The 13412-nt window shown below is 40.9% G+C and overlaps 1 protein-coding gene across 1 annotated transcript in view; it reads left to right on the top strand.

Annotated features, from left to right (window-relative positions):
* The window catches only part of LOC149578497 (Mitochondrial inner membrane translocase complex, subunit Tim44-related protein), a 220744-nt gene that overhangs the window by 200794 nt on the left and 6538 nt on the right, over nucleotides 1-13412 (top strand). The window contains exon 10 of the mRNA XM_089829480.1: nucleotides 4478-4534. Coding sequence (XP_089685606.1) covers nucleotides 4478-4534 — 57 coding nt within the window. The remainder of the gene's footprint in view (nucleotides 1-4477; nucleotides 4535-13412) is intronic.

Here is a 13412-nt window from a genome sequence, read left to right as displayed (position 1 = left end):
AGCATTTTTCGTATTTCCCCACCTACGTGTACCACGTAGTTCTTACTCATTTTGTATGGTCGCTTCCGCACAAGTCTGGCTCCGACCACCAAAGGTATGTAGTAAATGCACATCCCTAACGAGACCCCCTTTAAATCCTTATAAGTCCAAGAAAATACAACTTAATACTCCATGAAGATTTTAAATGTCGTAGCCTTCAGTATGGGTTTCTAGTAGTCTCCGACAAGTACGTTCCTTGGGTTTTTTGTATCACCAAGATTGGTGGCCTCCATTGATGACTCTTCATATCTAATGGCTTTCCCTTCAAAGTGATGGGTAGGACTTTCGTTGATCTCTGTGTTGCCTTCTTTTTATTCCACAAATTTTGGTGGGAATACGTCTTCCTCACCTTCAGGTTCCTCAATGCCAAGCATGTAAGAATGGAAGAGCTCATAGTCTTCCATCTGCCAATGCAAAAGTCCATGCATTGAACTAGTCTCATCTCCTAAACATTCCTCCAATTCCAAAATGTCTGTCATTAGAATCCATGCAGGCTCTTCCCTCATCCATCTAATGCTCCCCGTTTGGCTCGGACTTCGCTGACAACACCATTTCTTCACCTACTATCTATGTTTAGAGATCAATGGCGAACTTCCGCCCTCCACTTTCCATAGACAAAATGTTCTTTTTCCAATTGTGTTTCACCTTGGTTGCCTCTAGCCATCCTCTTCCAAGAATGGCGTCGTATCCCTTTTTCTTCAACAAAATAACAATGAAATTGAGCACAAATAATTGTCTCAATGGTTACCTGTTGAGCCACCAGGGTCCCTAGTGACTTTATCCAGTATTGGTCAGCATTGAGTAGGTTGAATGTGGTAGGCCACGAGGTAGGCTTGCCGAGTTTTTTCCATATCTCCTTGGGAAGGAAGTTCACCCCAAACCCACCATACACAATGGTGTCCATCAGGATGGTTCCAAGGATTCCCATCTCGACCACAGCCGGGTGATGGCCATTGCTTACTATCAACATGGGGTCTGTGGCCGACCCTCTTGGTAAAGTTGGTTGATCATTCGTCTCTGATATCATTGGCGGGTTTGTGTAAGTGATTAATAATGTCGTCCTTAATTGTGGTATTGTTTGTAAAAGGTCTTAAAGTTTGATTGGCACCTCTATTTGCAACATCTGGTTCAATAAGTTGTTCTCCACTTCCGTTCATCCAAAAGTAGTTCCATTGATATCTTTTCTACCCTTCATTGCCCTTTCTATTTCTACTCATGCCTCCCGCAATCTTTGCTTCTCGGTGCAGGGATCTAGATACGTTGCCTGCTTGGCTTGGTTGTGGGTGAGGACGAGGAACTTCTCCTCAATGTTGACGAGGTTCACTTGCTTTGAGCAATTGACATCTTCCTAGTCCCCTGGACCACATCATCAACACAATTTCTGATGAGTGTCACCCTTTAGGCAATCTCTGGCAAACTTGCCCCATTGGCTACATGCACGACATTAGACTATGGGCCTTCCCTTGGAGTCATACTGCATCCGATTCCTATTGTCATTTCCAACCTGTCCCCCTCGGCAGTTGTTTTTGTAGCCGCTGGATGTGGCATTGTTGTTGTTCTCCTATGTCTCATTATTAGTGCCAAAGGTGGATGGTTGTTCCTGCGTGAAGAGTATTTGTTGGCTTTGTGTTTTCATGTTATAGGGGCACTCCTTCGTAGAATGACTCAAAACCTAACAGATATCACACATTGCCTTATTAGGACATGCTCCCCTTGTGTGTCCTTTCTCTTTACAATTGGTACACCATATTTCTCCCTCCTCTGTACGGCTAGTGGTTCCCTTCATGGACTTGAACTCCATCATCCGCTCCATGTGGGTTCTTTGTCGCTATCAGCACTACTTTCCTCTTCAAAGGACTCATCGCTCTTAGAGGAGGATGAGGATTTACTCTTCTTCCTTTTCTTTTTCTTTGCTGCTTGCCCTCACTTTCCAAGTTCATGGCACGGTCATAGGCATCTGTGTACGATGTGGGCAGGACTATCTTCATCTTCCTTCTCAATACCCCGTAGAGTCCTATGAACTACCGTTTCTTTAATTCATCGAGGGTTGAGTACCCATCCTACTAAGAAAATCCTTGAGCCTTCGATTGTAGGCTCGTATGGTTTTGTTTTTCCCTTGTTTGCAATTGTAGATATCGGCGACGACCGCGTTGTCATCCCACAACAATCAAAATTCTGTGTGAAATTCTTTTTTGAGATTGTCCCATGTGTTGATCTTCGCCTTGTCCACATTAGAAAATCAATCCACCGCCACTACCCATAGGATAACTAGAAACTATTGCAACCACTCCTCTACGTCTGTGATCAAGTTGGCGGTCCATATGGTTTTGCATGTACGACAATGCCGTATAGGGTCTTCCTTCCTGTCGCTTGTGAACTTCGGGAGTTTTTGTTTTTAAGACATTATGTTTCTTGTCCTCTGACGACCAATTGTGTGCATACCACTCGATTGTGCCCTTGAACTATTAGGAATTGGTCCTGGTGGGTTACTCTGACCACTGTACAGTGTCCTTCCGACACTTCCTTGTGCCCAGGTGTCTTTTGTTGGCCTCACCTTCTTTCCTACTTCACGGGTTCCCTCTCGCAGTGTTGTATGGGACGAATGTAGAAATTGTTACCTTGTCTCCTTGAGCACAAGTAATCTATGTCATGTTTCCTTGAGCAACTCCTTGATGCTCCGTACCCATCGTTCAGGCGAACTGTGGCACCCTTTGGTGGTTCATGCACCACCCGCGTGGTTGCCTTCTACCACACTTGGTGATTCTTTTAACTACCCCACAGTCCATTCTTCGACAAGTTGTCTTAGTTGCCGCCTTCATTAGGCTTGGATTAAATATCCACACATAAATTGCAATTCATCAATATTCTCTTTCAAGTTCCTATTTTTATTTAAGAGGTTGGTCATTTGACAATAACCATTATATTTAAAATCTAAAAAAGAACACTCTTTTATTTATTCAATCAATATAAATCATGTGGTCAACTCATGTGATAGTTAGAGACTCTTGAGTGCTCTTGGTACCATGGCTCAAAAGCTCATGGTTCAGTTTTGCGACGCCGTGTGTCTCTCTCATAGAAATTCTTGAGGGTTTGTTGACGACGTTCCTCTTGATCCACTCTTTCCCTGTGTCTCTTTTGCGACAAGTATGGTTGTGCAATTAGATGGGGAAGTTGATCTAGGAACTTGTTTGTTGTTGGGCTTGCATGCATGGCATCCCACACAATATCCTATGTAACCTTGTTTTCCGCGGCTTCTCTCTGTATGAAGGTTTCAAGGCTTACGCTGTATGGAATGTGGAAGTTCTGGGTTGCCTCGTGCTCCCTTTCCAAGAGTTTCGTCTCATCGTCATCATTAGTTTTTCAGTTGTTTGTTACGAGTATTCCCATTTATCCTTGGCTTTCCATTCGCTGCCATTCTGGATTTGAACTAGCAGCTGTGCCAAATGTTCAGCCCTTAGGTCAATAGGAAATAAACATATAACTTAACAAAGTAAAGTATTATTCATTCATCAAATGCTTACGTACAAAGTAATAATATTCAATACCAACATGATGCCAATTACGTAAGTGTGTGCCATATTTATAATATCCAACATGGTGCCAATGAAGCGACACAGCTGTGCCCTTACCCATAACCGTCTAACTACCCAGTTCGCCAGACAACAGTGACAGTTTTCTCCTATTTACCAAAGAAAAAAACTATTTTCTGGAGTTGCCAACTTCTAGATATCATTAACTGATCAATGATCTACTTTTTGGTTTCATATTGATCAAATATTCCAATGAATTGTTATTTTGTTACCTATCACCATAATTGTCAAAAGCTGTATGTGATGTAAGATAGTCGTGGGAAACTTCGTTTGTTTTGTGTATTGAGGACTTTGAATAGGGTGAATGCAGGCACATATGATTATCCATTTAACTTGTAACTTTTTGCTGACATGGTAACATTGTAAATGTTCATACAATGATCAAGGAACATCAAATTGGAGGAAGTTTTCTTTGTAACAATCACAATTTAAGGAAAATGAGAAATCTTATGATACACAAATAGAAAAGTCTTATTTATTAGAAGCAAAAATTAATTTTACATCTCTTCAGGTGTGCAATTAGTCTTACAGTAAAATGTATTACACAACATATTATAGTTTTGCATGATTTTATTGCAACATGTCATATTTAGCCTTCCATTCAACAGGATTTCCTTTGAATTACTAGTCTATTAATTAATAAAAACTCAATAAAATATTCAAGAATGATATGAAAAATTATATCCCTCTGATTTCGCTTGTTTAATTTATAATGTTTATTGTCAAGGGAATTTTTAGAAATTCATTGATAGATGGATTTACTTCAAAACCTGTATGTACAGAACTTTATATCATAAATATCTGGTTATAAAAATCTAATTAAGTTCCATGTTGATTGTTCTTGGCAGAAATTTGCAGCCTATGATTTGCATGGAAAGTGTGTAGCTGGAGATACTGATGCAAAGGTATAACTGATTTTTCAATGAATTATTTTTTATACAGAGGGAAGTTTAAGACAGATACAATAGTTTAACAATAATCATTCAATCCCTATCACATTCAATTGATAATAATTTAATAAATGCTATGAAGTATGGAAAAACCTACGTTGATAAAACAATTCTTTGCTAGAGAAACAAATCTAAGATTATTTGAATATGAACAGTAGGTTACATTTTTCCTTTGACCTTGAAGTCACAAAGTTTCTGTACCATGACATTTAGCTTCACTAAAAATTATAACACCGATTTATTATTATGTAAATAATCCTATTTCCTTTTATAGATGTATAAAGGCTCAAATGAATCTCTTTCGAAAGTTGTCGAGTGAATGATGCTTGGGTAGGAAGTATTTGTGAACAAACACAAAAGAGACTGCAAAGTATTTCTGCTGTAAAAATAAGGAAAGACAAGTTGGCAACCCTGAATCCTTTTGGCATCTCTCTTCATATACTATAATACTTGTAGAGAAGAGAACGACACCATAATCTTCTAGTAAAAAGGGTTTATCTGTAGGTTAGAGTGAGAGTTCAAAGGTCTACAGAGTCTACATTCCAAAGGTAAGGAAAGTTATAGTTAGTAGGGATGTCAAGTTTGAGCTAGACCTTGCATCTAGAAAATCTCATGAATGGCATGCCCCCTCTTTAGCTCTGTCTAACAGTGACATGAGAGTTAGCCTATTATGGGGTCTCATAGGCTGGCAGTGGCGTTTAGAGACTCTGTCAGGGTATACAGTGTTCTGATCTGGGGTTTTAGATAGTAGGAGGGCAGTTGAGAGCAGTTCTTTAATTGTAGGAGGAGTTTCCTACATTTTAGGAGGTGGAGATGGATTATAGTCTTGAATCTCTACAAGATCATTCTATAGTTTCAGTTTTGGGAGATTCGAAGATCTTCCTATTTTTTAGGAGTATTCCCTATTTTTGAGGGATGAGATTGTCAATTATTTCGGATTATCTAGCATCAGTCACAAGAGGTGACGAGTTCAGTTTCACCTTGTAGAGGTGTTTTGGCTATCAATTCGCTATTTGGAAAATATTTTAATAAATTAAATATTCTCCTAAGTTAGCATTTTAATAATTTAAATAAGGCTAAGTTTTTAGCCACTAGGAAGTAATAAGGAGTTTTCTGGTTCCATCTAGTGAGTTTTACCATCATGTGATAGTCCGTTGGAAAGAGCTCGGCCTCTTTTATTTAATTATTATCTTCAGGGACTTGTTTGACACTTGGAACTATTCTTATTGGTGAAATAATGATTTTCAGGCACTTGGGCGCCAATTATTAAAGAATATAACTTTATATTATAAAGCTCTCAAGTATTACTTTTAGGGTTCGAAATACATGAGAAGATGATATAAGGCTAATGCAAGGAAAGGAAAAGCATCTTTGAACATTTTGGAAAACACAATTTGGCATTTGGCTCTGATTTGAGCATTCCCTAACTAGGACGTCAAACCCTAGGCTGAGTTGAATGAGTTGGGACGTAGCCCTCAACTGGATCGGATTTGCTGATTCTTGCACAAGGTTTGGACATTGGTGGAGTTCCTACAACAATTCATATCATTGGTGTGGGAAAGTGAAGACTATCTTTGCAGCATTCTGCAGATTGCATCATTTTGGGCGTTGATCATTGTGAGCAGATTTGTGCAGCAGTTCTATACCAGCTGGGTGTTGGATTTTGTGGGCATAATTATTGAAGATTGTGGCTATTAGCAGCTTCTTATTTCAGACGCTGATTGTATTTGAGGTACCAAACTTTTTTAGTTTTGATATTAAACTTCTTGGCACAGATAAAAGCATTTCCAGAATTTCATATGCTTGTATTAAGCTATTGTTATTGTATCTGTTTGTTATTGTTACTACCTTTACAATGTACCAAGTTATTTTGAAAATATCAAATAAAATCATTCCTTCTACAACTTCCGTCTAGTTCTGCAAGATAACAAAAACACTTACAGTAGAACATAATTATTTAAATAAAATTTATAGCAGCAGCAAAGTAAATATCCACTTGGCATATTTCAGTGGTATCAGAACTTGATCTGGCCAGCCTGTGGATTTGATTACAAATCTATGCATCCAGGAGTTGAGATACACAAATTTTATACGTGCAGGAGAGCTCAACTTGAGCAAGGTTTTGGAATTGAACAGGGAAATACTATGGCAAATGAACAGAGAGGAAACAGACAAAACACCATTGATGAGGATGAAGAAGAATTATTGAGGACTCTCATCAATACTCAACCTATAATAGTCCAGACACTTGAGGGGCTACAGGAAAATTTGGAGTGGATGGAGTTGGATAGGCGAAGTGGTAGGCAGGGACACAGTAGATCCATGTCAATTGTTGGAAGTCATAGATCCCATACGTCAGTAGGGAGCTCCCTTCACTCCCAAAGATAGGAACGTCCTCATATACCTACTACAAATAGATCCTTGCTTCTACAATTTTTATCTAGTGAGCGGCCAACACAGGTTGATCCACCTGAGATGGGATTCCAGGAATCCATCATGGCAACCACAGTTTAGTGGAGAGCTCTACCCCCAAAGGTTAGGGATGTTTCCCTCTTCCCCAGTATTGTTCACAGCACAAGGATACTGCCAGGTTCAGAGGAGACAGAGGTAATAGGCCACAGCAGAACAATGATTTTAGTAGAGCTACCAGCTTGGGTTCACAAGTTGGACATTTATTTATTCTTACGACCCATGCCATAGAGAGAGGCTATACAATTTGTCGCATTGCATTTAGATGGGGTTGCTTATGACTGGTGGCACCATAGTTTGGTTACCCAAGATCACACCTTGATTCACTCCTATCCTAAGTTCACTAAGCGACTAATTACCCGGTTTGACCAAAAGGACACTGAACTCTACTATAGGGAGTTGGCGCATCTTAGACAGACTGGACATGTAGAGGCATATGTTAATGAGTTCCAACACATTGCACTTATGGTACCTGATATGCCCTAGAAGCGTAGTGTGATGCTATTCATTGAGGGATTGCAGGACAATCTTTAGGGTTTGGTTCATTCTTTTCGGCCGGCCACTCTTAAGGATGTTATTGATGTGACATTGAGATTGGATACTACTACTTATCCATTGGATAAAAGACCATTCAGAGATTCACGACCTCCACAGAAGGCCAACACCTCATAGCTTAGGGATGGTCAGTCAGTTAGACCTCCTAGGATGGACCCAGAGACATGGAATGATTTGAGGAGGAAGAAACTATGCTTCTCATGCAAAGAACCTTGGGAGCCCTAGCACCGTTGCATGGGGAAGGGCAAGGTTCATTTGATTGAGGTGACATCTGAGTTTGATGATGGGGAGAAACCTAACACTGACACTAAGGACAGTCCCGAGGAGACTCATCAGGAGTACTCTCAGTTGGAATTGGACATGCCAGAGTCATTGGCAGGAGCCAAAGTGACTATGGCTACCTTATCTGGTTATCCCAGATTCCATGCCTTTTGGCTGAAAGGTACATTACAGGGCCATTCAATCATGAGCTTGGTCGATACAGGAGCTACACATAACTTTATTGATCAAAAATTGGTTGAGAAACATTGGCTACAATCTAAGATATTTGAGGGTTTTGGAGTAAAGTTTGCAGATGGTGCAATTTTGGGCTGCACTATGAGGATCTCACAACTTAGTATTCAGATGGGGGATTTTACTTTGACAAATGACTTCTATATTCTATCCTTGGAGGATTATGATGTTATTTTGAGTATGTTATAGCTATAGGGTATCGAAAGGTATATTATTGATCAACACCACATGCAATTAGAGTTTCTATCTGGGGGGAAGAAGGTGATCTTGAGAGCAGCTTCAGACGGTGGACCTAAGGAGGTGACTTCTTGCAGGATGGAGTCTATTATTAGACATGATGATATGATTTGGGCTACATGTTGTTTTGTGAACTCCAAAATACCTACTCCTCAGAATGGCAGAACATTTCATGTTGATATTCAGTCAGTGATGGACCGACATGGTAGAATTTTTGGTGACATACCTCCTGGTGTATCTCCAGATAGAGGGTTTGAGCATGGGATAAAAATGGAGGATGGAGCTAAACCAGTGATAACCACTCCATACTGTCATCCTATGGCATACAAGGATGAGATTGAGAAGACCATTCATGAGTTGTTGGACATGGGCTTCATACGCCCTAACTCTAGCCCCTTTGCTTCTTCTGTGGTACTTGTCAAGAAGAAGGATGGGACCTTGCGAATGTGTATAGATTACAGAGCAGTGAACAAAAAGACAATCAAGAACATATATTTGATCCCATGCATTGATGAGTTGTTAGATGAGCTTCATGTGGCTATCTACTTCTCTAAGATTGATCTTCATTCAAGTTATCAGATTTGTGTACGATCAGAGGAGGTACACAAGACTGTTTTCCGCTGCCACTATGGACATTATGAGTTCTTGGTGATGCCTTTTGGCCTTACCAATGCACTAGCCACCTTCCAATCATGCATGAAACACATCTTCAACAAGTAGTTGAGGAAATCAGTATTGGTTTTTTGATGATATTTTGATTTATAGTCGTACTTGGGAGGACCATCTCAAACATGTGCAGGAGGTACTTAGCATCATGGAGAATCAATCTCTATTTGCTAAGTTATCCAAATGTGAGTTTGGACTTAGAGAGGTTTTATATTTGGGACATGTGATCAGTGCTAATGGAGTGAAGGTGCATGAGGAGAAAATTCAGGCAATTCGTGACTAGACCTGCCCTTAGAACATTATTGAGTCGTGTGGATTCCTTGGTTTGTGTGCTTATTACAAGAGATTTGTGAGGGATTTCTCTCAGTTGGTAGCACCATTGACAAACCTCACAAAGAAAGGACCTTTCAGATGCACAGAACAGGTACAGGGGGTCTTTGACAGACTCAAGGAGGTTATGAGTACTTGTCCAGTTTTGGCACTTCCCAATTTCTCACAGCCATTTGTGTTGGAGTGACACTTCAGGCGTGGGCATAGGAGCAGTTTTGATGCAGAACAGGCACCCCATCACCTATGAGAGTAGGAAGTTACAGGATAATGAGAGGTTGTATTCCGCATATGACAAGGAAATGTTGGCTATCATGCATGCATTAGCCAAGTTCAAACAGTATATTGTTGGCAGTAAACTTGTGGTAAGAATGGACCACAACAGCCTGAAATACTTCCTTGATCAAGCAGAACTCAATGATAGACAACAAAAATGGGTGAGCAAGATTCAGGCTTATGACTTTGACATTGAGTTCATTAAGGGCAAAAACAATACCATTGCTGATGCACTTTCCAGGAAACCGGCAGTTGCCACCCTATGTTCATTAAGTGAGGTTTCAACATATTGGAAGGCTCAACTTTTAGTTGGGTACTCCAAAGATCAACATGCTTGTGAGGTCATGGATGGATTAGTTTCAAATGATAGGTACAGTGTAGTAGGTGATGTTATCTATTACAAAGGCAAAGTCTTCCTTGTTCTAGATTCTCAGTTGAAGGAACAGATTCTGCGTGCCTACCATAATGCTCCTTTAGCAAGATATAGTAAGACTTACAGGGCAGTTCGGGAGAGATTCTCTTGGAAGGGTCTCAAGGATGATGTTCTACATCATGTTCGGGAGTGTATGACTTGCCAGCAGAATAAGTTTGAGCATACTCACCCTGCTAGTTTATTGCAGCCCTTACCCATACCAGAACAAAAGTGGATAGGAATCTCCATGGATTTCATTACAGGTCTCCCTCGAGTAGAAGGGAAAGACTACATATGTGTGGTAGTTGACAGGTTGACTAAATACGCCCACTTCTTTCCTATTGCAGTTGACTTCACAGCATCTCAGGTAGCAGAGTTATTTTTCAGAGAGGTGTTTAGGCTACATGGTCTTCCCAAGACCATAGTGAGTGACAAGGATAGCAGGTTCATGAGTTCTTTTTGGCAAGAACTTTTTAGGCTCACAGGTACGGAATTGACACCTAGTACTAGCTACCACCCACAAACAGATGGGCAGACAAGGATTGTTAATAAATAGGTTGAAGGGTATTTACGCAGTTATGTGTCAGGGCAGCAAAGGACATGGGTGTGTTGGTTGCACTTGGGCGAGCATTGTTATAATACTATGTACCATATGTCAATTACTATGACTCCATTCAGAGCCCTATACGGTTACGATGCTCTATCTTTTGTTGATTTGGCAGTTAGTGACAGCAGGGTTCCTTTGGCATAGGATTGGGTGCAGGAGAACAAAGACATCATGAGATCTCTAAAGGAGAATCTTCAGCAATCACAAAATCAGCAAAAGGTCTATGCTAATCGACATAGGATTGAAAGGATATTTGAGGTGGGGGATATTACGAGGTAATTGGTAAATACTTGCTTGTTAATAACAGAGATCGAAAGGTCAATTTATACAAAAGAATGAGACGATGTTTCCTTAGGAAACGATCGTAAAGAATAGAAACATTCTATTCCAGAGAAAGCAAAAAACGAAAGCAAACTAAAGCTAAAGATATTTACAAGATAACCATTAACTAATAATAGACGTCTTATCTATTATTGTAATACCCTCCCTTAATGGTTAATCTATCTAACACACCAAGCTGTCCTCTGAATTTGACAAACTTATCAGGACCAAGAGGCTTGGTGAGAATGTCTGCAGTCTGATTTGTGGTAGGAACATACTGCAGATCTATAGTCCCGTCTTCAACCAGCTATCGTATGTAATGACAATGAACATCCACATGCTTGGTTCGTTCATGGAAGACTGGATTCCGTGCTAACTTGATAACGCCTTCGTTATCAACAAACAAAGTAGTCGGTCCTCCTGATGACATCTGCATATCCCCAAGCATCCGACGAAGCCAGACGGCTTCACATCCTGCCTTAACAATCCCTCTGTATTCAGCCTCTGTAGAAGAGAGAGAAACTGCCTGTTGCTTCTTGCTGGTCCATGTGACTGCACCGGATCCCAAATTGAACACATATCCAGATGTTGACTTTTTATCATCAACAAAGCCTGCCCAATCTGAATCTGTGAACCCACTGAGTTTAGGATTAGAACTCCGAGAATACAGAAGTCCATAATCAGAAGTGCCTTTCACATAACGAAGCATACGCTTTGTTGCCATCCAATGATCAGCCTTAGGAGCTGTCATAAAGCGTGAAATATAGCTGAATGCAAAGCTGATATCAGGCCTAGTAGCAGATAGGTAGATGAGGCTGCCTACTAGTTGCCTATATGTAGTATCATCAACGGAAGGAGAATCAAACTTGGCTGATAACTTGAGACCTTTCTCCATAGGTGTAGATGCAGGTTTGCAATCCTGCATTCGGAATTTGTCTAACAAGGCCCTGGTAGATTTGGACTGAGAGATGAATATACCAGAAGACTGTTGCCAAACTTCAACACCTAAGCAATAATGCATGAGCCCAAGGTCAGTCATATCAAAAGACTGGCATAAGTGTTGTTTGATTCCCTGAATCAAAGATGCCGAACTGCTAGTGATGATCAGATCATCCACATAGATAACCAGAAGGATGATGTCATTGTCAGTAGTCTTGATGTACAGATTTGAGTCTGAAGAACTCCTCTTGAAGCCTTGATCACTGAGGTACGTATCAATCTTGATGTACCATGCCCGAGGGGCCTGCTTCAAACCATAGAGAGCTTTTACCAATCTGAGAACCTGATGGTCTTTACCAGCAACCTTGAAACCAAGAGGTTGCGTCATGTAGACCTCTTCATGGAGATCACCATTCAGGAAAGCACTCTTTATGTCCATCTGATGGACCTTCCAGCCAAACTGTGCTGCCATGGCTAGGACTAATCTGATGGTGCTCATCTTTGCAGTAGGAGCAAACGTCTCCTCATAATCAATGCCCTGACACTGAGAAAAGCCCTTTGCCACTAAAAGAGCTTTGTACTTATCCAAAGTACCATTTGATTTGTATTTGATTTTGTAGACCCATTTGCAGCTAATGGGTTTCTTCCCTGGGGGAAGATCAGAAAGGACCCAAGTGTTGTTCTTCAGCAGGATCTGGTGTTCAGATTGCATGGCCTATTCCCACTCTGGAATTCTTTTAGCCTCGAAATATGTTTGAGGTTCAAACACACTGTGAATGTTGGCCATAAGAGCAAAGTTAACAGATTCTGTAGTTTTGCTCTTTTTTCGAACAGTTCTCCCATCAATGAGCTCATCATCATGAAGATCAGCAAGTGTCTTAGCCCACCACTTAGGCCGGAGAGGAGAATGACCAACAATAGTACTAGGAGATGCTTGATCAGCAGGATCCTCATCAGAAGAATTTGGATCAAACTCAGGTGAAGCATCTTCAAACCGAGGTGATCCTGCAGGAGAAGTCGGAGGTGTCTGTACAGGTATCACTGGCATGACTGGAGCTGCAGGAGCTACTGGAGCCCTCCCATCAGGTGGACCTAATGGAAGCCGAACTCCCAAATCATGAACCTGCATAGGCTGGTCTGCTGGATCAGGAACAGGAGAAACAGGCATGAACGGTCCTTGCTGCTCATCAAAGACTACATCGCGGATGTATATGAGACGAGATGTCTCAACATCAATAAGGTGGTAGGCTTTGTGAAGACTGCTATATCCAGCAAGCATCAGTTTCTGACTTTTGGCATCCAACTTGGTGCGTGAAGCATCAGGGATCCAAACAAAAGCAAGAGAGCCAAAAACCTTCAGGTGATTGATTCTGGGCTTACGACCTGACCAGGCCTCTTCCAGAGTTTTACCTTTGACCGCCACTGTGGGTGACCGATTCAACAGATAAATTGCAGTGTTAACTGCTTCTACCCAAAAACGCTTCGGAACATGTCTATGTTCGAGCATGGAA

The sequence above is a fragment of the Cupressus sempervirens genome, chromosome 1 (genome assembly GCF_028749045.1).
Source record: "Cupressus sempervirens isolate cs-2001-9-10 chromosome 1, ASM2874904v1, whole genome shotgun sequence".
Lineage (NCBI taxonomy): Eukaryota > Viridiplantae > Streptophyta > Pinopsida > Cupressales > Cupressaceae > Cupressus > Cupressus sempervirens.
This window is presented reverse-complemented; position numbering and strand designations above follow the sequence as displayed.